The sequence below is a fragment of the Cololabis saira genome, chromosome 14, assembly GCF_033807715.1.
Source record: "Cololabis saira isolate AMF1-May2022 chromosome 14, fColSai1.1, whole genome shotgun sequence".
Lineage (NCBI taxonomy): Eukaryota > Metazoa > Chordata > Actinopteri > Beloniformes > Belonidae > Cololabis > Cololabis saira.
The window spans coordinates 2,717,015-2,744,520 of NC_084600.1; the positions used below are offsets into that span (position 1 = coordinate 2,717,015).

Consider the following 27,506-nt stretch of genomic DNA (forward strand, 5'->3'; position numbering starts at 1 on the left):
TGTCAAACAAGTGGATTCATGAGCGAGGACAAGAGTTCAGGAGACCGTGTGGTCTCACAGAAGTGGACTGAAGCCGTTACACACACACACACACACACACACACACACACACACTCCCAAGTGCCTTGATTCTGGCAGTTAAGCAACACAACCAAGACTTTCAAAGTGTTTCCTCCTTGAACTCATCTGCACAGTTAACAAAAGGTTTTCCCAGGAAGCTAGAGTCCCCCCCCCCCCCACCTTCTTCACTACCTTATTGAATAGATTCATGGCAAAATATGAACGGAAAGAAAACTTAAAAGGAAATTGAATTCAAATGAGGTAGAATGAAATGAAAACCATTCTTCTTTTTTTTTTGCGTAAACATGTTTTTATTGTCATGAATTCAACATTCACTTCAAAAGTTTTAAGACCACCACCAATTTAAAAAAACAAACCACAAAGGCGACAGCAATCCCCCTGCGGTTGTTCTCTTCCTGCTCTTCACTTTGAGCTTATTGGGAGGATTTTATCAGATAAAAGACAACCCAAAGTCCTAACCGTTCAATTTGATGTGTTCATCAGTAGTGATAAGTATTATGTACTTTGAATGCATTTGTACATTTGCTAACAAAAAAAAGCATCATTTTCATCAAGTCCCATTTATATACATTAAAAAAACAGCAGTTGAGTACAGAGAAAGCCATAGTTTTTAATTTAAAAAAAAAAAAAAAAAGTTTGGTCCCCGACACAGACGTTAAGACATAACTGTAGATTTTGTAGCACATTCCAAATGTATTTTAAATGTCACACGTGCTAACTATTACCTCTGAAAGTGAATGTGAATAAGGGCTTGTTTCTTTGGTCATGAAATAGATCTTTCTTTCTTTTTCAAAACATCCTAACTTACCATGCAGCTTCGTTTAATTCATCATTAACACCGTTCTTTTTTTATTTTCCACACAAACAATGATTACTCTTTTGAACCCTGCAGAAACCCATGTCTATGTTTTTATTTATATAGTTTCTAAATTATTACACTGTCATACCCTGATTCCCGAAGATGGCAATCAAAAAGCCAATAAACATGCCTTTTATTAAAATGCACTGTGTCTTCCTTCACTCTTTCTCTTAGTTTCTTTTTCTCAATTGTTAATTCAGAGACATTACTGGTTAGTAATTAATGATCAGAAGAGCCAAGTCTCGTCTATAAATGGAACAAATTCAATGGTGTCAAACGTGTTCTTCAAATTAAAACAAGTACAGCCATACATACATACAAAAGTTAAAAGTGAAATGTGTGTTATATATATTACAATATATAAGGCATAAAGTGGTGGTTAGAGTTAGGCTGGTAGAGGTGAATTCCCCCAGGATGTGTTACCACATCTGCCTATCTTTCTTAGAAAGGGCAGGTTTAAAAACGATACGTCAGGTTAGGTTATTCCAAAGGTGGCATTTTGTGTAATCTTAGCGCCTGTAAATATTCTTCATACCCATGGTGAATAATTGATGATGGGCCCGGACACGTCGGGGATCGACCTGGGAACGCTTGACTGATCCTACAGTACGTGACAACTGGGATCTGTGGATATCCAAGGCTTGCACGTGGCAGACGCCTCGGAGAGAAATGTCACTTAGTAACGACAGGGTAAAGTGCAATTATTTCTTTCCAAGAACTGACTTGCTTGGGGGCATTGTGGGAGGATGAAGGTGAGACGTTATTTACATCATGTTTCAACAAAAGTGTGAGTGTGAACCCTAAAGCGTTCCTCGGTGTCTGTGGGGAGGGTTTACTGTCGTCTGCTTCAAACACCGCTTTGTTTTTCCTCATTCATCTCAGTTTTTCATTTAGTTTCCTATGGTATGTTGATGAATTCAAAAAGGATATTTCATTAAATATAATATATACAGCTAAGACGGTCCTTGAGGTTAAACACCATGAATATAGGCACTAAGACAGTAAGAGTTTCCAAAGATTTTTGTTGAGAAAGGAAGGTCATTTCTGCAGACTCGGGACATTTATGTCACATGAAACAATTATTCTTTGATTTCACTGACTGTGAGCTCAGATCATCTCGTGTTATTTTTCAATACACCTATTAGCCGTGTAGATTGTTTGCTTTAACTCAGTGAATTCTCCGATCTGGGTTGAAGACAACAGCTCCACTTGGCGAGTCCCGTTGGCCTCCAGAGGAAGAGGTGGGTACACTTGGTCCAGGTCGTCCACAGGCTGGCAGAGCAAGAAAAGACGCTGAGCAAAGAAAAGGAAGAGGTCAAGTCAAATTCAATGAACGGATTCATTCATTCATCCAGTTTTAAAGCCTATTCAGGTTGACTTGACTCTTACGCATCTGTATGTTAGGAATGTGTCTCTCCCTCGCATGTTTACAAGAGGTACAATATCATTCAGGGACTGCACTTTAGAGATATAAACCAAAAATTAAAGCTGCAAGCAGCGATGAACGGGCCGTCTCGCGTGCAATTTTCACCAATTATGGTCAAGGACTCAAAACTAAGTCCGATGACACCACCCACGAGTCTTTATGTCAAGCCATTCAAAAGTTATGGCAGAAAATAGGAACTATCAAATATGGACCAATCAGATGAAGGGGGGGCGCGCTTCTCGGTGTCTATCGTCGCCACAGTAACGCTTTTGACTGAGAAAAGTAATGTGCATCGTCGCAGAATGTAGACACACATTTTGATGTATAACACACCTGGGTGCACGTTACGGTTCGGGCCGCATTAACGGCCGAAGAAATGGCATAAGTTGCGCCAAAATTACACGATTAATTCAATTTTTTTTTTAATTTAACCTTTATTTAACCAGGAAAAGAAACCCATTGAGATTAAAAATCTCTTTTTCAAGGGTCTCCTGGCCAAGAGGCAGCACAAGATTTCAGATATTAAAATTTTACAGAGGTATGATGTGAAATATTAAAATCAAATGAAACAAAAAATGGAAATCATTTAAAACGGTTACAAATCAGAGATGCTGTCTCAAGTGCACTCATTCTGGACTTAAAATCACTCAGTGGAATAAGTTCTGTTATTTTTAGATCCTTTTGAAGTTTGTTCCATGTATAAGGGGCAGAGTATGTGAATGCTCTTTTTCCTTGCTCTGTGCGCACACATGGAACAGAAAGCAATAAATGATCATTAGAGCGTAGTCCATAACGATCAACACTCCTCAGTGTAATTAGGTCACTAATGTAGTGTAGTGTGAAAATGGCCGACTTCCTGTTCGGTTTCGGCCATGGCGCCAAGAGACTTTTCTTTAAGTTGCGACATGATACAGGTGTGTACCGATTTTCGTGCATGTACGTCAAACTGTATTGTGGGGCTTGAGGCACAAAGTTTCTAGGGGGCGCTGTTGAGCCATTAGGCCACGCCCATTAATGCAAACCATTAAATATCTAATTTTTCGCCAGGCCTGGCTTGGTGCAAAATTTGGTGACTTTTGGGGTGTGTTTAGGGGGAAAAAAGGCCCTCATTTCGTCAGAAAAATAAAAAAAAACGAGAAAAAAGAGAAAAAAAAAATGTCCTACAAATACAATAGGACCTTCGCACTGTCAGTGCTCGCGCCCTAAAAATGTGTTATTCAGTTCTTAGTGGTAGAAGTGAAATAACAAAATAAAGGTATCAAATAGAAGACCAGCAGAAACACAAAACTATGACATATATCAAAATGTACAAAGCAGACCTGAAATGCTTTATTTTGACACCTTAAAAAAGTGTTCTTTGATAATCATGTCTACTTACAAAGTACTATTTAAAGGAGAGCATTTATTTAACCAATACATTTTTTCCCCCTCCTCCTCCCCAATATCATCCTTTCTCAGCTAATGATGAAGTCGTTACGGGCAGCGGCCTCAGCACCTGTCTACCCATGTCCTATGTTGTCATTTATTGTCTCTTTTTTATTCTCTTGGACAGGCATACTGGAAAACATTTGTCAGGCTGCTGACTCAATGACAATAAAATCAATTTGATTTGATTTGATTTGACATGTTTACGTTGGTTACAATTAACAGCTCTTAAAACACTTTTCACAACCCTTGGATTGACGAGTGTTTTTTGTACGAACAAGATCTGGAGAAAAGTTCCTGCAACACTGAGCGCAATGTGATGAGTTCAAGCAAAAAGTCTGGAGGCAGAAGAATAAAACTAGTGTCAAAGTGCCAAAAACTGCCATTCCTCGAAAAGGGTTTGGTTTTACGGTCGTTTTATGGTCAACAATAAAAGACTGATGTGTTAGGCTTTCAATGAAAATTGAAAACCACCAAATATTTTCCAATAAAACATTTTTGGTGTTTCCTGGAAATCTGCTCCAATGGAGGAGGATTATTCTGGACAAGATTGTACAGGACTGTCTCAGAATATTGTGATAAAGTTATTTATTTTCTTTAATGCAATTAAAAAAATTAAAATGTTGTACATTCTGGATTCATTACAAATCAACTGAAATATTGCAAGCCTTTTATTATTTTAATATTGCTGATCATGGTTTACAGTTTAAGATTAAGATTCCCAGAATATTCTAATTTTTTGAGATAGGATATTTGAGTTTTCTTAAGCTGTAAGCCATGATCAGCAATATTAAAATAATAAAAGGCTTGCAATATTTCAGTTGATTTGTAATGAATCCAGAATGTATGACATTTTTGCATTACAGAAAATAAAGGACTTTATCACAATATTCTAATTTTCTGAGACAGTCCTGTAATTACAGGGGTTCTGGTTCTTCACTCGTGCATCTCTCTTTTGTCATCATTTTTTTATTTTGCCAAGGCAAACAAAGTAACCCCTTATATATGTATAAATTAAAGTTTTACATCTATATATATATTTTTTTTAATGAAAAAATGACACTTTTTTCACACAGAAACAGAGAAGAGCCGGGAAAGACCAAAAGGCTGGCGCTCACCTGTCGAAGACTGCCTTGGCCTTGCGTTATTTTGAATAACACAAACAGAGGGATGAGTGAGAGGGAGGTTGTGGCGATGAACCAACCCACAATGTTGGCCCAGTGTGGATAAACGTAGGTGTTACTGAACTTCAGTGGGGAGTATCTGACGATGGAGAAGACGAAGGTTCCCTAAGATGAGATGACACAACATGGATTCATTTTTCATCTCAAACATACTAGATAGAACTGCTAAACAAATTAAAAGAAAAAACTTCTCAGGAACATTATCATTTTTTCCATATAAATAAAAGATTTTCATCTTTTTATGAATGTTAATATACGACGGAGTATGAGGGCCAAACTAAGACAAAAAAAAAATTGGAAATTACGAGAATAAAGTCGTAATATTACCAGAATAAAGTCGTAAAATGACAAGATTAAAGTCATATTGCGAGAATAAAGTCGTAATATTACGACTATTCTCGTAGTATTATGACTTTATTCTCGTAACATTAGACTATGACTTTATTCTCGTAACATTAGGCTATGACTTTATTCTCGTAATTTTACAACTTTATTCTGGTAATTTCCAATTTCTTTTGTCTTAGTTTGGCCCTAATACTCCGTCGTATTAATACGCCTGAGACACTTTGAAATATTTTGTGTGCAATTTCAATTTGGAAAGTTTCAATTTTCTCTTTCAGAGGAAAACCGGGAACTAGCATAACTGTATTACAAAATGTGCACCATTTTCATTGACCTGAGTGTAATCTGACACATTTAATAATCTCACCACCGTGATTCACACCGTGGACATTGATTGGACCCTAACAATCTGGTAATGATATAACCTCTATCTTGCCTGTTATGATCAAAAGTAAAGCAGAATTCTTTCTAAGGATGGTCCTTCCCTGAACTTGTATAAAGGAAACAACAGAACACATGATCGGTTTTGCTTACAAAGCACATGAAGGGAGTGATGTAACGCCAGCAGTACTTCATAAATGGAAATGGCCGATAACCAATCATGTCTGCGATGTTGGCGTAAAAACGGTCAGCGCCTGTTGGGAAAGAAAGGGCAGAAGTCAGGGAATGTTGGGTTAATCAGGCCGCTTGCTGGTTTATGGAAAGTTTCATCAGCTATTCTCCTGCAAACAACTTTCCATTGTCCAACAGTAATACTCAAAGATGCACGACAACATCCAAAGCGGCATTGGAAAATATAGTAAAAAAAGGAGCTCAACATAAAATCTCAAAAGGAACATAGGAACAATTTGACTGAATAACTATCAGAATAGTAAGAAAAGGCACATTAACTTGTGTAGCACATTTCAAACACAAGACAATTCAAAGTGCTTTACATAAAAACATTTGAAAAATTGCAATAGAAGTTTAATTAATGACAGACATAAATTAAAAAGAATAAAACTAATTAAAGCTGCAAGCAGCGATGAACTAAAAGTCAAGGACTCAAAACTAAGTCCGATGACACCACCCACGAGTCTTTATGTCACACCATTCAAAAGTTAGGGCAGAAAATAGGAACTATCAAATATTGACCAATCAGAAGAAGCGGCGGGGCTAATTTGCACCAATTATGGTCAAGGACTCAAAACCGAGTCCGATGAAACCACCCACGACTCTCTCAAACCATTCAAAAGTTATGGCAGAAAATAGGATTTATCAAATATCGACCAATCAGAAGAAGGGGCGGGGCTAATTCAGGCCAATGAAGGTCAAGTACTCAATACCAAGTCCGATGACACCACCCACGACTCTTTCTGTCAAACCATTCAAAAGTTATGTCAGAAAGTAGGAACTATCAAATATGGACCAATCAGATGAAGGGGGGGGGGTGCGCTTTTTGGCGTCTATCGTCGCCACGGTAACGCTTTTGACTGAGAAAAGTATCAAGCATCGTCGCAGGATGGAGACGCACATTTTGATGTATAACACACCTGGGTGCACGTTACGGTTCGGGCGAAGAAGCGGCATAAATTGCGACAAAATTACACGATTAATTCAAAATGGCCGACTTCCTGTTGGGTTTTGGCCATGGCGCCAAGAGACTCTTCTTTAAGTTGCGACATGATACAGGTGTTTAGCGATTTTCGTGCCTGTACGTCAAACCATATTGTGGGGCTTGAGGCACAAAGTTTTCTAGGGGGCGCTGTTGAGCCATTTTGCCACGCCCATTAATGTAAACCATTAAATATCAAATTTTTCACCAGGCCTGGCTTGCGTGCAAAATTTGGTGACTTTTGGGGCACGTTTAGGGGAAAAAAAGGCCCTCCTTTGGTCGGAAGAAAAATGAGGATAAAAACAAAAACAAAAACATTTCCTACAGATACAATAGGGCCTTCGCACTGTAGTGCTCGGGCCCTAATTATAAGCAAGAAATAAAGCTTACAGTGCATTGTGGTAGATTTCTGAAATGCAGCAGTAAATAAAAAGGTTTTCAACATTGACTTAAAGCAATTGAGAGTTTCAGCAGCCCTGGTGCATTCTGGGAGTTTGTTCCACGGGTGAGGAGCATAAAAGCTGAACGCTGCCTCACCGTATTTGGCTCTAGCGCTGAGTACAGAAAGTACTGTAGGCGTGACCCGGATGACCTGAGGTTTCTGGTTGGTTCAGAATGGAGATCAGAGATGTATTTTGGCCCGAGACCATTCAGAGATTTATTAACCGACAGCAGGATTATAACATCTATTCTGTGACAGACAGGAAGCCAGAGTAAAGATCTAAGAACTGGATTATGTGGTTTTTCTAAATCCTGCTGAGACACCAGTCCTATGACCCTCGATACAGTATGTTCCTTAGGTGAAAACAGGTTAACTTCACTACTGTCTTAATGTGGCTGTTATCATTCAGGTCTGAGTCCAGAACAACTCCCTGATTTCTGGCTTGGCTATTTGTTTTTAGCCTTACTACTTGAAGCTGAGTGCTGATGTTTAATCTTTCTTCCTTGGCTCCAAACACTATTATCTCTGTTTTGTCTTCATTTAAATCAAAATCAACACAGACGACAGACAGCAGACCAGTAAAACCATCAAAGGAGGTTGCGTGGTACTTAGGTGGTCTGTAGACGTTGAGAAACAACACACGGGATGGGATTTCCACTGAAGAGCCACACATTCAACTGAAGCATAGATGTCATAAGACATTTGCTGACATTGAAAAGAGTCACTAAACGGCAGCTACTCCTCCTTGCTGGTCCTGTCCAGGTTCACTCGTGAGCCTGTGGCTGGGAGGATGTTCTTTCTAACTGCTGTGGGATTATCCTGATGTAGCCAAGTTTCTGTTAAGAACATCAAAGCTTCTCCTGCCAAATACCTGACATTTAGAACAGCTAGTTTTAGTGTATTAAGAACGACAAGGTAGGAGGCCCGGGGTCATTTTGGGAGCAGCAGTGCAAAGCCCCTTCATGTGGTCATGGGGAGAGATGGGGAGGATGACTGGGATGAGAGTGGGTGGGCGTCTGAGATAACTCCAGGATGACACCTTCTCCATCAACGTTCCCCCTCCGCTGTATCGTCTCCTCTTGTTTGTGTTTCTCTTTGCCCTCGTCCAACGGATCAGAATTTTTTTCTTTCTTCTCTTTCTCCCCCCAAACCCTGCTTCCACCTGCCTGCGGCCCCTCCCCCTCTGGGCATCCCGCTGCTGCTTCCACCTGCCTGCGGCCCCCCACTCCCCTCTGGGCATCCCGCTGCTGCTTCCACCTGCCTGCGGTCCCCCACCCCCCTCTGGGCATCCCGCTCCTGCTTCCACCTGCCTGCGGCCCCCCACTCCCCTCTGGTCATCCCGCTGCTGCTTCCACCTGCCTGCTGTGTGCTGACGTCCCCGACTCCCCCAGTCTGGCTTTCGGCAGGAGGGTCTCCCCTGCCTAACATTTGTCCACGACTTACCGTAGACCCAGCCGATACTGATGGACTGGCAGAAGGAGAGGAGCAGCAGGGTGCTGCCGCTGCAGACGTGATGGTCAAACAGCTGCAGGATGTATATCCCCCCCTGAAAGTGAGGACAGAAATGACAGTGATGGTTCATTTCTTTCAGCCTCAACATAAACGTCAGGTGTGTGAGAGTCCAATAGTGTACGATGTATACCGTACAGTACTAGAGGTTTGTGAAGCATTTCAGGGGTATTTGTTCATGCGGTTGCACTTTAGATTTAGATTTCACCTGACCTGAAGGGTTCTTGTGTGTTTAGAAGAATAAATGCCAAATAAAAAACAAAAAAAGAAGCTCTCCCAATGGTGGAAACGACCAAACTGTCAACAGTTTAACACAAGTAAATCTACCAAACTACGTTTTGCTTTTAATGAATCATGCCGTTAAATCACTGGATTAAAGCTTTTATTTAATTAATGCCAAATAAGGACATTTTGAGTCCTTTCAAAAGCCAGCTCTGTCTGCAAACCAGTGTGCAGTCGTTTGCAGTAATCTGCCTGTGATAGACACATGATTTCAGCAGTTCAAGCAGCTCCAATGTCATTAGGTCTATCCTCCTTTGATAAAATGCATCAATAAAACAATGTTTGAAAGTTAGTCTATTAAATCATTTCAATCTTCCTCTAGATGACTTAATGAATGAGGAAAAAAGATCAAAAAAGATTTATCATTATGCCGCGCATCCACATGAAAGAAGACTCTCCCGTCCTGAGAGTCAGGCTGTAGTGACCATCGCTACTGTGTTGAGTGGGACTTTCTGGCACAGGACTTATCTGGTTAGAGTCCTATCTAAAAGACAGGGTCTATTTTGTGTCTTTAGGTAACTACAGATTTGACCTATATCCTATACCCAGTATTTAAAGAAATTAGATACCGTGTATCATTGTGCTTTGCGTTTTATCACCGGTTGCAGCTATCAGGTACATCACTGTTTTTTGTTGCTGCTGCCAATTGCCATTCTTTTTCTGTCCGTAGACTCTCCCACTGGCTGACTTTTATTTATAAATCCATTTTGGGACGTTTCCCTACATATTTGTGCGTGCACATGTGTAGAAACGTCAGTCATTACGGCCTGTGCTCACAGAACTTTATTCAAATGCAGGTCCCGAGAGCCAGAACTGAACTGGGTAAAAAGGCGTTCCAGTTTTCTGCCCCGTCAACCTGGAATGATGCGCAGGAGGACTTGAAATTGGTTGATCTTGTATCCTTGGGTAAATTCAAATCCATTTTAAAAGACAGAGAAATTAGCTATATATATATATATATATATATATATATATATATATATATATATATATATATATATACATATACAGATCTGAGCTAACAAAAATAACATGTGGAGTTCCCCAAGGTTCCGTTCTGGGGCCTTTGTTGTTTAACATCTGTATGCTCCCATGACTTAAAACTGTGCCATGCAAAGAAATAAATGTATAAACCCAATATACAGCAACATCCCCCTTGCCTTCTCTTTGCCCAGGTACATTTAGACCGTATGACTGATCATATATGATCAGGTGTTTCTGCTCCACAATGCATCGGTAGCTTGGACATCTGTGAAGGCACCGCTTGACAAGTACATGCAGACTCTTAAGTTTGCTCGTACTTTGGTCTTTCATGCACTTGTTGCACGGCAGGTTACACTATCAGTGACTTTGTATCTTCTACCAGTGGACTTGACCTCAGATTATGTCTGAACCTGCTTCAGAAACAGGTTCTTTTTTTGTTGTGCAGCCTTCACAAGCATTCACAGTGATATAGATCACAATAGAAGAAGCACTTCCTCAATAGCTGCAAACACTTGCTTCCACCTACATTGCACGGTCAGAGCACTGAAGCAATGATTGTTATAGACTATGAGATGTATAATTCAGGGCAAGGAAAACAACCAATTTAGCTTTTTGTTGAGCTTGGTTTGTGAGATATACAAACCTCCGTGACGAAGGGGAGTCCCATCAAGCAGCAGCAGGAACAGATGGCGAGCAGAACGAGCTCACGTCTGTATCCTTTTTGCAGGGTAGCGGGGAAATGATCAACCAGGGATGTCATCACGCACTCCATGCCAACAAACTAGAAGGAAGCAGTTGATAGAAGATAGAAAGTCAATTTTTATTTTTTATTTATCCTTTATTTATCCAGGAAAGTCCCATTGAGATACAATATCTCTTCTGCCAGGGAGTCCTGGTCAAGATGGCAGCAGAAAAAACATCAAAACAAGAAACAAACAAACATAAAAAAAATAATTCATGACAAATAATGACACTTGATTAAAAACAATTACATTGTTCTGTGAAAACTGATTTTAACATATGTTTGAACATGTTAATAGAGGGTAAATATTTCAAGTTGAGTAAGTGTTGTAGCTCATTCCAAGCTTGCGGTGCATAAAAGGAAAAGGTCGATTTACCAACTCTGTTCGAGTGTTTGGGACCATGAGGAGAATTTTCTCTGATGATCTAGTGTTACAGCTACTAGAGTAATATTTTAATAAATTGGATATGTACAGCGGTAGTTTACCCAGTAATGCTTTTGCAATGAATATTAACACATGTGATTTTCAATCATTCGTTAATTAATGAATTCATTAATTAATTCATTTATTCATTGAGACTGTGTTGGTACCTGACTGTCCAGTCCGAGCAGAATGATCATGAGGAAGAAGCAAACGGACCACACCTGCGGCACGGGCATCATGGCTACGGCTCGGGGGTAGACCATGAACGCCAGCCCTGGGCCTACAGTCACAATTAAAATATGGCTCTATATGTTAAACATAAAGGGCCGTAATACAGTAGATATGTACTTTTGAAATATTTGATAAAAAACAACTTAAAATATTGTAGGAGGTTCTCACGGGTCTTCGGAGTAAATAAATAAAAGCTTCGTTAAATAAATGACCAGAACAGTTATGCTATTTTTCTACATTATTTATTTATTATGAAAAATGATTCATTATTGCATATCTGACTGTGAGTGGCAAAAATAAGTGAAGATGAAAATTAGGGGTAAATTTAATCGACAAGAATCAAGTGGGACTCAGCTCCTTATCTACAAGACTAAACCCCAAATAATATATGTATGTGGTACAGTAGACTAGCATGGAACGAACAACATTATATCACAAAAAAAAAAAAAAAAAAAAAAAAAAGAATATATATATATATATATATATATATATATATACATACATTGTTGTTGTAATAATAATATCTATATACCAAAAAATGTAATGATTGGTCTTCGGTTTCCTTTTGTTTTCACTCTTCTAGAGATTGTTTTTGTTTCCTCTAAGTATTGATTATTTACTTTATCTGTTAATCTGTTAGTTGTTTTTCTGAGATCTGTCTTCTGTTTGTTTTTTTACTTGATTTTTCTGTTCCTTACTTATTTTTTTTATTATTTCTTTCCTACAAAAGGAAAGGAAATGCAATGTATTCATCAATGGAAACTGATCGACCAAAAAAACTACTTCATCATCATCATCAACAATGCATGCAGTAACCTGTTAAACCTCATTAAAAGACAAATTTGGACTATAACCGGTGACTAACTGTGACATGCTTGCCTGATTCTGCCACTTCAGAGATATCCACGCCTTGTTCATACGTCATGAAACCCAGGACAGAGAAGATGGCGAAGCCCGCCACGATGCTGGTGCCGCTGTTCAGCAGACACAGGTAGAAGCAGTCTCTGAAAGAAACAAACCATGGATGCAAACCCTGCCACCAGCCAGCAAAACTATCTGCCTTGTTTAAAAACCAGGCAGGGTAGAATACAGTATTTTCTGGACTATAAGCCGCTACTTTTTTCATAGTTTTTCAACCATGCAGCTTATACAAAGGTGCAGCTATTCTGTGGATTTTTCATCCACCACTCGGGGCGCTCTAACCGGAATTAGAATCAAAACTAAGACAAAATAAACGCAAATACGCTACTTCTTCTTTAGCAGATAGAAGTAGGTAGAAGCAGATTTCAAACAGATAAAAAGATAAATAAATACTGGTTATTTTCTCTTGGTTTTGTCCCGTTTTAATCAGCAAAGTTGCTGACGTGTTAAAGGACACTGTTAAGAAAGGATCTATTTAGGTACAAACATGTACATCATTTACAGTTCAAAATCCTTCTGTACATGTAGTAAATATCTAATCTAACAACATAAATATCTGCGGCTTGCATATCTTTTTTTTTAAATAGAGCGGATGCGGCTTATATGCAGGTGCAGCTTATAGTCCAGAAAATACGATAGATAGATATATTCTTTATTTATCCCAAGCTGGGAAATTGTAGCATGATCAATTGTAGAATTTGATCATGCTTGAATGTTTTGACTGTTTTGATTTTGTAGGACTTTATATTTCCATCTGAAGACATTTATTTTCATTGTGGCAGCATTGAATTGCACGCAGATCTACCTGTAACAGTTGTTGTTGTAAGTGTTGTAACTCCCAAGCGAGGTGAGAAAACCAAGACCGATGGCATACGAGAAGAAGATCTGAGTGCCGGCGTCCATCCACACCTGCAAGGTTTCAGCATAGATGTGTACATGCGTCCGTTTGTATGAACATCTACGTGAGCAGATGAAGCAGATGTGGTTTAATCAGGGACTGAGATTTCTCACCTGGGGATCTGCGAGGCGAGAGATATCAGGGTAAAGGTAGTAGATGATTCCATCTATTGCCCCCGGCAGGGTAACACCACGTATGAGCAAAATAATCAAAATAACGAAAGGGAAGGTGGCCGTGAAGTACGCTGCCTGAGAGGAAAAGGAAAAGAAATAAGACTCATTGTATTTTATAGATTTTGAAGGCTATCACGCTAAAATCTTCATCTGCTCTTATTTTACACCAGCTTTCTCTCGAAACTTTTTCTTCTATTTTACGAAATTACAAAAAAAGTTTCAAAGGATTTCAAGTTTGGATTTGTCTGTCTGAGTTTTGGGCCAGAGAGGATTCCTGGATCAGCCTCACATTAGATTTCTTCTTCGTGTGACACAGCTTAAAGCTGGATCTGGTAATAGCAACCGTTCTCAGACAGGGATTTCTGGGAACTGGAACAGTTCCTGACCTCATGCAGAGGTTTCGATAACACAATCCTGCTTGTATTAAATGCAATATTTCCTGAGGGCCCGGAGATCATGGATCTTCAGCCCTCTTCCTTGAGCACAGGGATTTCTTCGAATTCTCTGAAACATTTGCTGATATTACGAAACGAAGACAACGAGAGTCGAAATCTTCACAATTTTCTACAGAAAATCAGTGAAAATTGCTTCACAATTTGTAAAGACAGTTTTTTGCAGACTGGTGAACCTCTGCCCAGCCTTACCTCCACTCAATGTACTTTTTTTTACACACATTCATTATCTGCAAGATGTTCCAGCAAGTGTCTTTTTTTTCTATAATTATTTTTTTCCCATCTTTTCGTTATGAGCCCCAATTTTGAGATGAGCTGCTTCTATCAAATTCACCGTGAGTTGTTATTTCCTTGGACCCCCACTAGTTTCAGACCGCAGCAGCCAGAGACTAGACAGGATTTGAGCGGAGACATTTCTGTTGCCAAACCAGTCCAGGTAATGTTTTAGTCCTGGAGGTAAAACCTTTGCAATAACACAAATTCTCCTTAATGTCTCCCAGTGCTTTCTTTTTTCCTGCTAATCTACCTCAGCCATTGTTTTTTTAAAACACAAATTTCTAATCAGTTCCGAGTGGTTACATTCTAGGTCAGAAACAGGCAAAACCTCGCACGACGGTGTGACATGAGATTGGACTAATACAGTTTAAGAGCGCCTGCTGGTACAAAAAGTCTTTTAGGCCATGACAACTGGTGCAGCTCAAACATTCCAGCGTCTACCATGATCCTTTCACCTCAGTGCGATTACAAGTGACACAGGGCTGTGATGTTATTCCAGCTCCTTATATCAAATAATTAATAAAAAAGCTCTGGGCTGTTCATGTTCCGAGTGCTGTTGGTCACGGAGGACACCTAACCTGCATTATTGTCCACTGTCGTCTACCTATCTTCCCGAGGTCTTCCACTCAGAAAATCTAACTCCTGTACACAGTACTGGAGTTGAGGGGGGTGAGGGGGGATGTCATCCCCCCCTGAAATAAAAACGGTCCAAATCATCCCCCCTGTAAAACTGCCATCCCCCCTTTCCATCCCTTATGTCATTTCATCAATGAATGTGGTTTTACTGCTATTTCAACATTTAGAGTCATCACCAGAAAAATAACTTATTTGACAATTTACACCTGTTTCAAATAAATTTTCACTTAAAATAAGTAGAAAAATCGATTTTAGATCGATTTTACATTCACATTTCATGATTCAGCAACACAAAATCATTAATTAAACGTGTCATTAATTAATTAAATGCAGTTTTACATTTCATGATTCACACGCAACACGAAATCATTAATTAAATGTGTCATTAATTAATTAAATGCTGAAATAATAAATATATATTTTTACTTAAAATGAATTGTATTTTAATTAATTAATGACACATTTCATTCTAATTTTAATTAATTAATGACACATTTAATTAATTAATGATATATTTCATTCCCATTTTAATTAATTAATGATGTATTTATTTATTTAATTTTGGAACAAAAAATCCTCCATAGAACTCAGGGTAAATAGTGTTTATATTCAGCGGCATATAACTGCACATCATGATAATCACTCAGGTATCTTTTATTCTCATGTATACCACAATATACATGTATACTGTGTAAAATTCTTACTTTTAATTTCTGTAAAATGTTTGATATCTAACAAGGGTCCATCTTAAAACATATTATTGACTTCATGGGGTAAGAGTTCATACGTTTTTTACTTCTTCCCACTCCTTTTTGAACATGTCAAGTCTGCTGCCACTGCCACAACAAAAAAAGTGCATTCATTGTTTAAGTATGTTCAAGCAAGTCCTTTTACTTTATACTGTTACCATGTTCGCAATAAAGACTTGAATTGAATTGAAATTAATCTCTTGCTCTTAGTTATACGTGTTCTACCTTTCTTAGCTGCATTTTATGTATTCTATTCTTTTATAGTCAAAATTGCTGAATTTGCCTATTTCCTGTTCAAACTGAAACGTGAGGTGCAGCAGCAACGAGCCGAGCCTCTGATTGGACAATCCATCACAAATTGGGCTGATACATGCGATTGGCGCGTGCTAGTTGCTTTATCTCTGCATGTCACCAATATAAAGTTTGCAGATACGTTTATTTGACCTGATTTTACACAGTCTGGCTAATGTCTTTAATCATTAAAGTTTAATGTTTGTTAGTGACATATTTAGTTTTGCTGATGGGAAATAAAACCGCAGTGAAAAAGGCCCAGGGTGAGGCAGACAATACTCTGCCGCCCTGTAGGGGGCGTACGTGAGTCCACGGGTACTAACACTTTTAATTTCAATCTTATAAGAAAGAGATTAGACTAAGAAAAATACAATAGAATATTTAAAAACTAAATTTTGGCCTCAAATAAAATTTTCTTTGTTTTTCTTTTCATGCTTTTTGTTGAGCAATCTGTATTAAATTGATTAAAGTATCAGAATTAAACGTTTTAAAAACAACTGAATATTTCACTAAAGGTCAAAATTTAAATCTGTGGTTTTGTACACCAGTTTATACTCTCATTTATGTTGTATGAATTATAGAATTGCGACAGCCAACACATGATGGATGTAGAGCAAATGCACATTTTTTCTTACCTTTACGTATCTGTAATATGTACCGTGTGTGCCCGTGTGTTTTTTTTGTGAAGAATGCTGATGAGACACTCGTCTTTTACGGCTTCAAAGACACAACACAGAACAGTGCAAGAGAGAGAAAATCATTAAAACCACAAAAATAAGCAACATCTCTCCAGACTTCCACAAATCCAGGCAGCAATGACCTAAAATTCTTGAAAATGACAAAGAAGCTCTTATGCTTTCATAAGTCCCCCAGCCAAGTGAAAAACCTTTCGAAGAAGCCCTTTTCATGTAGATATTTCATGGTAATATGGCTGTAAAGACCTTCTTGTGCTTTTTTTGCTCTAATTTACTTGTTCACACTGAACTGGGTGAAGTGATAGTTAAAAAAAGATCCTCAGATCCACTCGTCCTACTCTGCGATGCATCTGTTCCAAAAGCCTCAGTGACATTAGGCGCACTCAAACCCTGGATACATGTTGGGGGAGAAATAAAGGCATAAAACTACAACAGACTGGAAAAGCCTCTGTCTCAGAGCTGTGTCTTCCATCACTCCCTACGGCTAACGCACCTCCCATACATGTCAAGAACAAAGAGCTGCAATTCCCTAGCAAAATAATGTGAGTGCAGCTTCCTTTTGGATATTAAAGCTTCACTGTCTTCCTCACTGTGTCACTGGATCAGAGACTTCCTCACCAACAGGCTGAATGTTGAATGGAGGATAGCACGGTCCTGAGCACCGGTGTACCACAGGGCTGCGTGCTTGGCCCAGCCCTCTTTACTCTCCTCTGTTCTGCCATCTCCTCCGCAAACGCGGTTGCGAAATTTGCAGATGATACCATCATGGCAGGTCTCATAAGATGAGACCCACTACAGACAGGAAATCCAGCACCTTAACTCAGTGGTGCTCAAACAACAGTCATAGTCTGGACACCAACAAGTAAGACCAAGGAGGTCATAATAGATTACAGGATGTCCAGGAGGACAGAGCAAATCAAAGAACATCAAGGTCCTAGGCACCCCTGAATAAAGTCCACCTGGTGAAGAAGGCTCAACAAAGAGTCTTCTTCCTCAGAAAGCTGAAATGTGCTGGACTCTCCCTTCTGCTCCTGTCAAACTTCTGCAGGGCTACAGTAAAGGGCATTTTCTGTCTCGGTGTAACAGTGTGTAACGAGAGCTGTACAGCAAAAGACAGAGAACTTGGCCCGGGTGGTGAATTGGCACAGGGGATGGCGGGGAATCCTCTTCCTTAACAGTTAGTTAAATCTACTGAAGTAGGGGGGCGCTTTTTGGCATCTAGCGTCGCCACGGTAACGCTTTTGACTGAGAAAAGTAATGCGCATCGTCGCAGGATCGAGACGCACATTTTGATGTAAAACACACCTGGGAGCACGTTACGGTTCGGGCGAAGAAGCGGCCGAAGGAATGGCATAAATTGCGCCAAAATTACACGATTAATTCAAAATGGCCGACTTCCTGTGTGGTTTCGGCCATGGCGCAAAGAGACTTTTCTTTAAGTTGCGACATGATACAGGTGTGTACCGATTTTCGTGCATGTACGTCAAACCGTATTGTGGGGCTTGAGGCACAAAGTTTTCTAGGGGGCGCTGTTGAGCCATTAGGCCACGCCCATTAATGCAAACCATTAAATATCACATTTTTCGTCAGGCCTGGCTTGCTTGCAAAATTTGGTGACTTTTGGGGCACGTTTAGGGGGATAAAAAGGCCCTAATTTCATCGGAAGAAGGAAAAAAACGAGAAAAAAAATTCCTACAGATACAATAGGGCCTTCGCACTGTCAGTGCTCGGGCCCTAATAAAGATTCTTCAAAATGAGCATATCCCACCACATGGAGTTAATGTAAGCAACAATTTGCAACATCCCTTTAATGCACCTAAGTACTTTTATACAATGCTCTCTCTTCTGGTCTTTTTTTTCCCTTTCTTCAGAACTGCATTCTGTTTTTTGATACTTGCGTAAAACATTTGAAAATGTTCAGTATTTAAGGATCTCACCTTTCCCGTTGACTTGATTCCCTTCCAGATGCAAAAGTAGCAGATGACCCAGCTCAGGATGAGACACAGGACCAGTTCCCACCTCAGGCTGCCCAATTCGTGGATGCCACCAGAGATGTTTAAAACACGACGTCTGGTCAAAGGTGGAGAGCAGTGGACGGGCGGAGATCATGAATGAATTATGGTAGAGGAACACTGTTTGACGTCAGCATGAGAAGGTGAATGAGTGACAGGAAGCAAGGTGCAAAGATGGGAAGTAGGCTCAATTTAAGTGAGGGTGATGGGAGGCAAGAGGGAATCTAAGGAGATGAGGAAAGGTTGAGGAAATAGAAGGAAGAGAAGAAGAAAAGCAGTCAGTTAGACTAGTGTGAGTTTATGCTTACTGCCAGAACTCCACAACTGGAAGAGTGGTGTTCCGTCTCATGTCCAAGCTCAGATTCAGTTGGTTGTCGAAGCATGAGTCTAGTATCAGTAAATAAAACAGAATCAATGTAAAAAGGCTCATCTTAGGAGTAGCAATATGGAGCTAGAACAGTCTCATAATTCGCAAATGCACACACCGTTTCACAAATGCACAGGACAAGTTTTCCAAATGCACAGAACATTTTTTTGATGTACACACAAATATAACCTGATTTACAAACGTTTTTTTGTCTGTGAGCTGCGTTGGATTTGCGTGTGACTTGTTGTGCCCGCCCATATGCCCATCTGAACTTATAAAATGTATGAACATTTTGGTGATTATGAGGACCTGTAAAACCAGACTTTGCCCCTTCTTCCTGAAGTCCTGCGACCCCCTGCTGCTAACTCCTGGTTATCTCGGCCTGGGTCGAGATAGTCCGTTTACGACCCCCACTGCATGGCCGGAGATCAAAACAAGGACCCAGCAGGGTTTCTGCCAGGGAAAACAGACTTCCTTGGGGTTTTACGACACCCCCTGGGGGGGAGCCGGATGCAGCGGAGCCCAAAACCAGACCTCAAAATGGTACTGCTTCTTTGAACCCCCCTTTTCCGCTTTAATGTGCCTCATAAAATGGCGCCGTTGCCTGAACTACAACCCCCAGCATGCCTTGCGGGGGGGGGGTGGCGCCTACAAGCGCGCGCATCCAATCGCAATGAGGCACCGATGACGTCACTGCAGCGCGCGTAGGATCAAAACCCCTGCCGCTGCTTCTTTTTCTCTCTCTTCCGATCACCCTCTCATCCGAGCTGGATCGTTTGGCTCTGGGCCAAGATCCCATCTCCCTTTCTCCCCCCGGCTGGGGGGAGGTGTAAGGCCCCATCGGGCCGCTCCGTTGGACCTGCAGCCCGTTGAAGCCGCGGCGCACGGAGCCGCCCCCATCAGCTCTCTTCTCAACTTCATCTCATCGGCGCAGGCCAAAGCATCACATCTCCTCTCTCTCCCCCCGGGCTGGGGGGAGGCAGGAGGCCCGCACCGGACCGGGCCCTGCGGGGTCCGGCCGTTGAAGCCGCGGTCCCCCGGGAGGCTCCGATTTCTCACTAAACTCTGTTCCTCTTTAAGTTCACAGATCCAAGCTTCCGACGCCCACGCGCTCCCGGCAACCAGATCGGGACACAGCTGCGATTGAGTTCTCTGACTGAACCCCCCCTCCCCGCTCCGAGCCCCTGTCTGCGAACTGGCGCAGGGATCGGGGACGGACGGCCGGCGTCTCGCCCGGCGTGAGCTCTCCCGGGGCCCGGACGGCCGCGCGTCGGCGACCGGCGCAGAGAGGGAAGCACGGCAAGGAGAGACCGGTCCCCCCGCCGCGCCTAGGAATGCGTGTGAGCCTCCGTTTTGGTCCGGAACCACGGCCCGGCACGAGGCGGCCCCGCCGCTGTCTAATCCGTTTCAGGGGAAGGGACGGGACGCGATAGCCTGACTGCGAAACCCCAGCAGGACCGCGGACCCAGTCGACAAACCCGCAGGCACCCGATTCCGGATCCCAGAGGAGACGTGAGCCCGCGTAGCAGTGATCAGTAGGATTTAAGAGTGTTCAGAACTGTGTGTGAGATTGTGAGACCTGGGTTATCAGTAACTTAAGAGTGTTACGGAGCTAAATCTGTGTTCAGAGCTGAGATTACATCATCATTGTTATCATTATCATGTTTGATTATTTGGTAGTCGTTGTTTTCTGCCGTAGGCACGTTTTAAATGCTGCGTTCGCCATCCGGTCCGATTGCACGTGGCCCAGAGGGCGCGTCCATCTTTAAAAGACCACAAGAGCCCCGTTTGAACTGTAGATGTTCTGTATCTTCGTTATTATTGCTTGATTTCTTTTTTTGTTTTCATTCCATGCATTTAACGTTTATGTTTCATTTTATTGATTGTTGTTTTTCTTGTTAGTTAATGGTTTTATAATAATGTCGTGTGCCATCAGATTTATTCGGGTACTTATTTACATCTCTTTTGATACCCGTATGTAAATAAACTCTGATTGATTTCTTTATGAGTGGTTGTGTTATTTCATGCAAGATTTGGTCACAGATTGATTTGTTTAAGCAGAGCCTAGTGTTCGGACATCACGCCTTCACTGTTATTCTGTAAGATTTGCTGTTCTGCAGGATAATTCAAAAATCATATGAGACTGATTTTCTGCTGTTTTAGTTATCGAATTCCACCGGAGTAAGGCCCCGGCGGTGGTGCCCCTACGAGAATTATCATTTTTGATAATACAATTTGATAAATAGTCAACTTTATTAATTATTAATAATTCTTTAATAGAATTATCATTAGCCTTGATAACTGGACAGCCAAGCTACCTATGAGTTGCACAACAGACTTTTGAGACTCCCCTGACGTGACTTGATCCACAAATACGTTTTTTTTAACACAGAAGGATCTGCAACCAATCGGATGTCTTCCATTGTTTCAGCCAATCATAAGAGCGCACCCCACGTGGGGGATCAGATTAAAGGGGCGGATACACCTGCTGTTTGAACTGCGTTTGCCTCGTTCGCTTAGAAAAGTGATTCAATATTTCGAATTGGTGGAATAAAGATAAATAAACAAGACAGCAACACGGGATCGAGAGGAGATCACTGCTCTGCTTTTCTTGTGATCTCTGTAAAGAAAACAGCGCAATCGGAGATGGTTTGTCGGGCCGTTCAACCAGAGCCGTCGGGAGACTGGAGAGCTCCAAGTCCTGCCAAGGCATTTGTGAAACGGTGTGTGCATTTGTGAATCGGTGTGTGCATTTGTGAAACGGTGTGTGCATTTGTGAAACGGTGTGTGCATTTGCGAATTATGAGACTGTTCTAGCTCCATATAGCAACGTTTAAAGCATGATAGTTGGCACTTCAGCTCATTGACCATTGTCCATAGACATTATGATACTGCACACACTGGCTCACAAGAAAGTACCTGTGTTCCAGTAGTTCCCGCAAGAGGCCCAAGGCAGTTCTGAACTGAAGGATGAGAACATGTAGAAGAACGACCACGCGAGGATCATGACGTAAGAGGTTCCGCTGACCAAGATGATCAAGTGGCTGGCGTAGCCCATGCCTGAAAACAAGAAAAATATTCAAAGAATGACAGCAGTGCATTGAAGTATCTCCTTATTTCATAGCAATATTATTCACCCAGGGCACTTAGATGATGATAACTAAAATCACGGCACCAACAGCATTTCTGATTAAAACCAACCGTGCAACCTCATGGGTAAAATGGTACGTTTCTAAAATTTAAATGTGCTTGTTGCAAAATTAATGTACAATTAATGTGCTTCCATAACTGAAACTAATCATTCTGATGTAAAAGTATGTTATAGTGTTGATTAGTCAAAATGTTTTCCATTGCAATGTTGGGGCAACAACAACAACAACAACAACAATAACAACAACACCAGGAATGAGTGACAGCAAGAACTAAATGAGTCTTTAAACAAAATTGGAGCTGATATTTAAAAATATCAGCTCAACAATGATAAGTGAGAAGTGATTCTCTCAATATGTGTTTTACTTTTCTTAGCTGCATTATATGTATTCTATGGTAATTAATTCATTTTAATGAGCCAGTGATTCTTAGATTTCCTTAAAATCTTTATTTATTTATTTATTTGCAAAAATTTGAAGCCAAGATATTTTATTCTTTTTATTTATTTTTTTCCCGTTCTTTCTTTGTAAAACATTTTTAAACATTTGATAATATGGAGATCATCTGCTCGTTTCTGACACCGTCAGATGTCCACATCACATGTTTGAAGAAAACCATTCTTTGATGTCCTACTTGCTCTTAGTTACCCTGTAACAAAGGTTTGTGGAATGTGCTAGAGGCCACTTTTAAGTTATTCTTTGTTTTTTTGGACAACACCACTTAAACATGCTCCAGCTTCTAGGTCATAACGGACTTTTGAGCCAATGTGGACAGACAAACTCTCACCTGCGACCAATTGAGTTTACCTTTAATTTCAAGCCAACCAGACCAGGCTTTGGCCCAGGCCCGGACTGGCCATAGGGAGAACCAGGCCCGGACTGGCCATAGGGAGAACCAGGCCCATACTGGCCATAGGGAGAACCAGGCCCGGACTGGCCATAGGGAGAACCAGGCCCGGACTGGCCATAGGGAGAACCGGGCCCGGACTGGCCATAGGGAGAACCGGGCCCGGACTGGCCATAGGGAGAACCGGGTCCGGACTGGCCATAGGGAGAACCAGGCCCGGACTGGCCATAGGGAGAACCAGGCCCGGACTGGCCATAGGGAGAACCAGGCCCGGACTGGCCATAGATAGAACCAGGCCCATACTGGCCATAGATAGAACCAGGCCTGGACTGGCCATAGATAGAACCAGGCCTGGACTGGCCATAGATAGAACCAGGCCTGGACTGGCCATAGGGAGAACCAGGCCCGGACTGGCCATAGGGAGAACTAGGCCTGGACTGGCCATAGATAGAACCAGGCCTGGACTAGCCATAGATAGAACCAGGCCTGGACTGGCCATAGATAGAACCAGGCCTGGACTGGCCATAGGGAGAACCAGGCCCGGACTGGCCATAGGGAAAACTAGGCCTGGACTGGCCATAGATAGAACCAGGCCTGGACTGGCTATAGATAGAACCAGGCCTGGACTGGCCATAGATAGAACCAGGCCTGGACTGGCCATAGGGAGAACCAGGCCTGGACTGGCCATAGGGAGAACTAGGCCTGGACTGGCCATAGATAGAACCAGGCCTGGACTAGCCATAGATAGAACCAGGCCTGGAATGGCCATAGATAGAACCAGGCCTGGACTGGCTATGTATCTATGGCCAGTCCAGGCCTGGTTCTCCCTATGGCCAGTCCGGGCCTGGTTCTCCCTATGGCCAGTCTGGGCCCGGTTCTCCCTATGGCCAGTCCGGTCCTGGTTCTCCCTATGGCTAGTCCAGGCCTGGTTCTATCTATGGCCAGTCCAGGCCCGGTTCTCCCTATGGCCAGTCCAGGCCTGGTTCTATCTATGGCCAGTCCAGGCCTGGTTCTATCTATGGCCAGTCCAGGCCTGGTTCTATCTATGGCCAGTCCGGGCCTGGTTCTATCTATGGCCAGTCCGGGCCTGGTTCTCCCTATGGCCAGTCCGGTCCTGGTTCTCCCTATGGCTAGTCCAGGCCTGGTTCTATCTATGGCCAGTCCAGGCCCGGTTCTCCCTATGGCCAGTCCAGGCCTGGTTCTATCTATGGCCATAGATAGAACCAGGCCTGGACTGGCCATAGATAGAACCAGGCCTGGACTGGCCATAGATAGAACCAGGCCTGAACTGGCCATAGGGAGAACCGGGAGGATTCCCCATCTGCCGGTCTAGGATTGGCCTGCTCTCTCTCTCTGTCTCTATCTGACTTTTTTTCTAAACTAGAGCCAGGCCAGGCCAATCAGAGGCCACTCAGGCCAGTAGCATGTGGAGAGGGCAAGATGGTTGGTTTGTTTTGATTAACACCCGCCCCAACAGTCCAATCAGCCAAACAGACAGCGTGTGGAGGAAAGTGTGTGTGTGTGTGTGTGTGTGTGTGTGTGTGTGTGTGTGTGTGTGTGTGTGTGTGTGTGTCTGTGCGTGCGTGCGTGCGTGCGTGCGTGCGTGCGTGCGTGCGTGCGTGCGTGCGTGCGTGCGTGCGTGCGTGCGTGCGTGTGTGTGACACCCAGCCGGGTAAATAAAGAGAAAAGGTGGCGCCGAGAGGGAGAGAGAGAAGAAAAAAAAGGCGCTGGAGGATGACACGGCCAAATGCCAACAATTGATTGATTTATTCCATCAGGCCCCCCCCCCCAGCAAAGATGCGTCTGCAAGTAAGTTGCAGTACACTTTCAGGCTACACAGTGTAAATATGTAGCCTATAAGTCCTGGCCTTGAAATTAAAATAAGGATTGATATTTTAAAATTACTGATTTACAAGACACTTTATTATAATTACTATTTACTGATTTTGAAATAATTTATTTGTGCAACAAATATAATCATTCCATTATTATGTGCATGAATACAAGGCCAAATCAAGTGAGACATAGGCTACACTATCTTCCTGTATGAACTTTGCATGAAAAATCACTGTAAGCACATGTTTGCTATTCAAAGGTGGTGATGGTGATGACACCAGTCCTGCTGCTGGTGATGGTGATGACACCAGTCCTGCTGCTCCTTCAGGAGAAATTGCAGAGCAATTGGCAGAAGCTACAGCAGCATTTCTACAGTAGAGCAACAACATGCAAAAGTTGCAGACATATGAACACCAGCAGACACGGCGTTTTGGCATAAATGGCTCTCATTTGTAATAATAGTTTTCTGCGCTACAGCATTATTCTATTAAGCAATTGTGTTGTTGAATTGTTCTGTCTGTTTCTGACTTGCTGTTATGTATCCCAGCACAAACATGAAACCTTGGATTTACTGCAGGTTGGGGTTCATTAGTATGACGATGTGCCACTGAGGCAGTTGACATGGCTATTTATGTATAGCTCTAACCTTGACACTACTTATTATATAAAACCTTTATTCTCTTCTATTAAAGTAGTACCATCACAAATACAGCAGTAAAGTTACTGTATATCCCAACCTGGTTTTTTTTTTTACATTGTAATGACAGTCTATTTCATATTTTGCTTCAAAATATTTGGTGGGTCAACACCTCCACAGTTGAGTCCTGGCCTGAAAATGTCCATGTGACATTAGGGTGAGTGTTTTAGTGGCTATTATTCTTATATTGGAGTGCATTTTGTTTTAAATCAGCCAAAAACTGTGTGCGTGTGTGCACGTGTGGGCAAGGCCAAGGTGTCCTGGTTACATGACTGACTCCTGGCCTGAAACAGTTTCCCAGTCCATCCCTGGTTTGGCCTAGATGAGGACCGGTCCCAACAGGGTCAGGGCTTATATCAGGAATGCACTTGTCAAGGCAAAAAGGTACATTCATTTGGACACAGAAACCTGCATTCCTTTTTTTTTTTTCTACTGAGGGCGACTTTATCCTAACCCTCAACTTCACTCAGATTTAACCAGTTTAGGCTTCACTCGAACGATTTTCTCACATCTTAACCAAGACCTCAGAAATATGAATCTGAATAGGACCAGGTTTTATTTCCCCATAGGAAATAATACTCCAACAATTACAACAACAACAACACGGACTATAGGAACTTGGTTATTATTTTTCCTTCAGGTACTCTTTTGATCAGTCATTGTCCACATCACTGTTATTCACTGACTCATTCACTCATTCATTGTTCTGAATTAATTATTTGCCACCTCAGCCACTTATTTTGCATTTGATGTACAGGTAGTTATCATAATAAAAACTTCTGAGCAGTGTTTTTACATAACTTAAATAAGTGTAAGTTGAACCTTACACTTATTTCATTGTTATTGATTCCTTTTTTTATCTTTTGAAATCCTGGTTTATTTTCACAAAGAATTTTTTGCCGGGATGTTTAAAACTTGATTTTTATAAGATTTTAAGTAACAATTTTTTAAAGTGATACTTATTCTCTTAGTAAATGAAAATAATAAATAACTATATACAATTATGTATTGCATTTCACTCTAAACCTGCTGTACTCTACCGCCCTTATTTTTTTTTATTTTTTTTTAACAGCTTGTGCTTTTTATTATTTTACTTCTTTTCTTATTCTTACCTATTTGTTATTATGTCTTGCCGCTTTTAATGTCAATGTAAAGCACTTTGAATTACCTTGTGTTGAATTGTGCTATATAAATAAATTTGCCTTGCCTTGCCTAAAAGTAGGCAAAAATGCTTTTTAGACCAAAAAATATCAGAAAAGTTTTTTTAGAACAGTATCCTTGTGCAGAGCTTCATGCAATTGTTATCTGGAAATAAAAAAACAAGCGGACCAGATATGACACTTAGCAGCAATGCATTAAAACGCCCTTCACCTGTGTTGAAAAAAGATAGAGAAAAGTATTACCTTGAAAGAGCGGACAGATCTTTCTCCAGCACGTAATCCCTCCCTGGCTGGTGTACTGGCCCATCGCAGTCTCCAGGAAGAACAGCGGGAGTCCGCAGGTGAATATGAACAAGATGTATGGGATGAAAAACACACCTGGGAGCAGAAGAAAATGAATGCAAAAAAGAAGATAAATGCATGAATGGGTGGAACAGTAGAGGACTTGTAAAGAAGGTGAGAGCAGCCGTCACTCACCCCCGCCGTTCCGGTAGCACAGGTACGGAAACCTCCACACGTTCCCGGGGCCGATCACCGCTCCCATCACCGTGAGGATGAACTCCGTCTTGCTCGCCCAGTGTCCCCGTCCCTCCGCCTCTTTGGCCGTATGTGGGAACCCGTTGGGCACAGTAATTGTTGTGCTGCCATTCTTTTCTGTGGAGGGCATCTCTTCTGGCTCTTAATCTTATTTTATCTAGGAGAACAGATGCGCGCTTGGGTAGAACATCCGACGCGCACCGAGCGCAGCGCAAAGCGGAGTGTGGAACTGGAGGATTACGCGCGGAGACTGCAGAGAAACGACTGCAGCTCTGCCAGCTCGGA

At 41.7% G+C, this 27,506-nt stretch overlaps 2 protein-coding genes across 5 annotated transcripts in view; one reads left to right on the top strand and one right to left on the bottom strand.

Moving 5' to 3' along the window:
* Positions 1–1,082, top strand: part of LOC133459461 (prolyl 4-hydroxylase subunit alpha-2-like) — a 52,080-nt gene extending 50,998 nt beyond the window's left edge. For all 4 annotated transcript variants that reach the window (XM_061739408.1, XM_061739410.1, XM_061739407.1 and 1 more), the window contains one exon: positions 1–1,082. In XM_061739408.1, coding sequence (XP_061595392.1) covers positions 1–71 — 71 coding nt within the window. In that variant the 3' untranslated portion in view covers positions 72–1,082.
* On the bottom strand, positions 354–27,506 carry LOC133459460 (sodium- and chloride-dependent GABA transporter 2-like). Its single transcript, XM_061739406.1, has 14 exons — positions 27,162–27,506; positions 26,928–27,062; positions 21,915–22,055; positions 18,937–19,015; positions 18,554–18,686; positions 13,458–13,592; positions 13,252–13,355; positions 12,405–12,529; positions 11,462–11,574; positions 10,772–10,909; positions 8,797–8,899; positions 5,852–5,952; positions 4,910–5,080; positions 354–2,233 (listed from the first exon to the last, which is right to left on the bottom strand). The coding sequence occupies exons 1-14, from the start codon at positions 27,349–27,351 to the stop codon at positions 2,063–2,065; spliced, it is 1,839 nt and encodes a 612-aa protein (XP_061595390.1). The 5' UTR covers positions 27,352–27,506; the 3' UTR covers positions 354–2,062.

Coding starts and splice junctions, on each gene's coding strand:
- LOC133459460 (XM_061739406.1), bottom strand. CDS start 27,351: ATGCCCTCCACAGAAAAGAATGGCAGCACAACAATTACTGTGCCCAAC. Junction 22,056..26,927: donor GATCTGTCCGCTCTTTCAAG/GTAATACTTTTC, acceptor TCTTGTTTTCAG/GCATGGGCTACGCCAGCCAC. Junction 8,900..10,771: donor GACTCCCCTTCGTCACGGAG/GTTTGTATATCT, acceptor CCTCACTTTCAG/GGGGGGATATACATCCTGCA.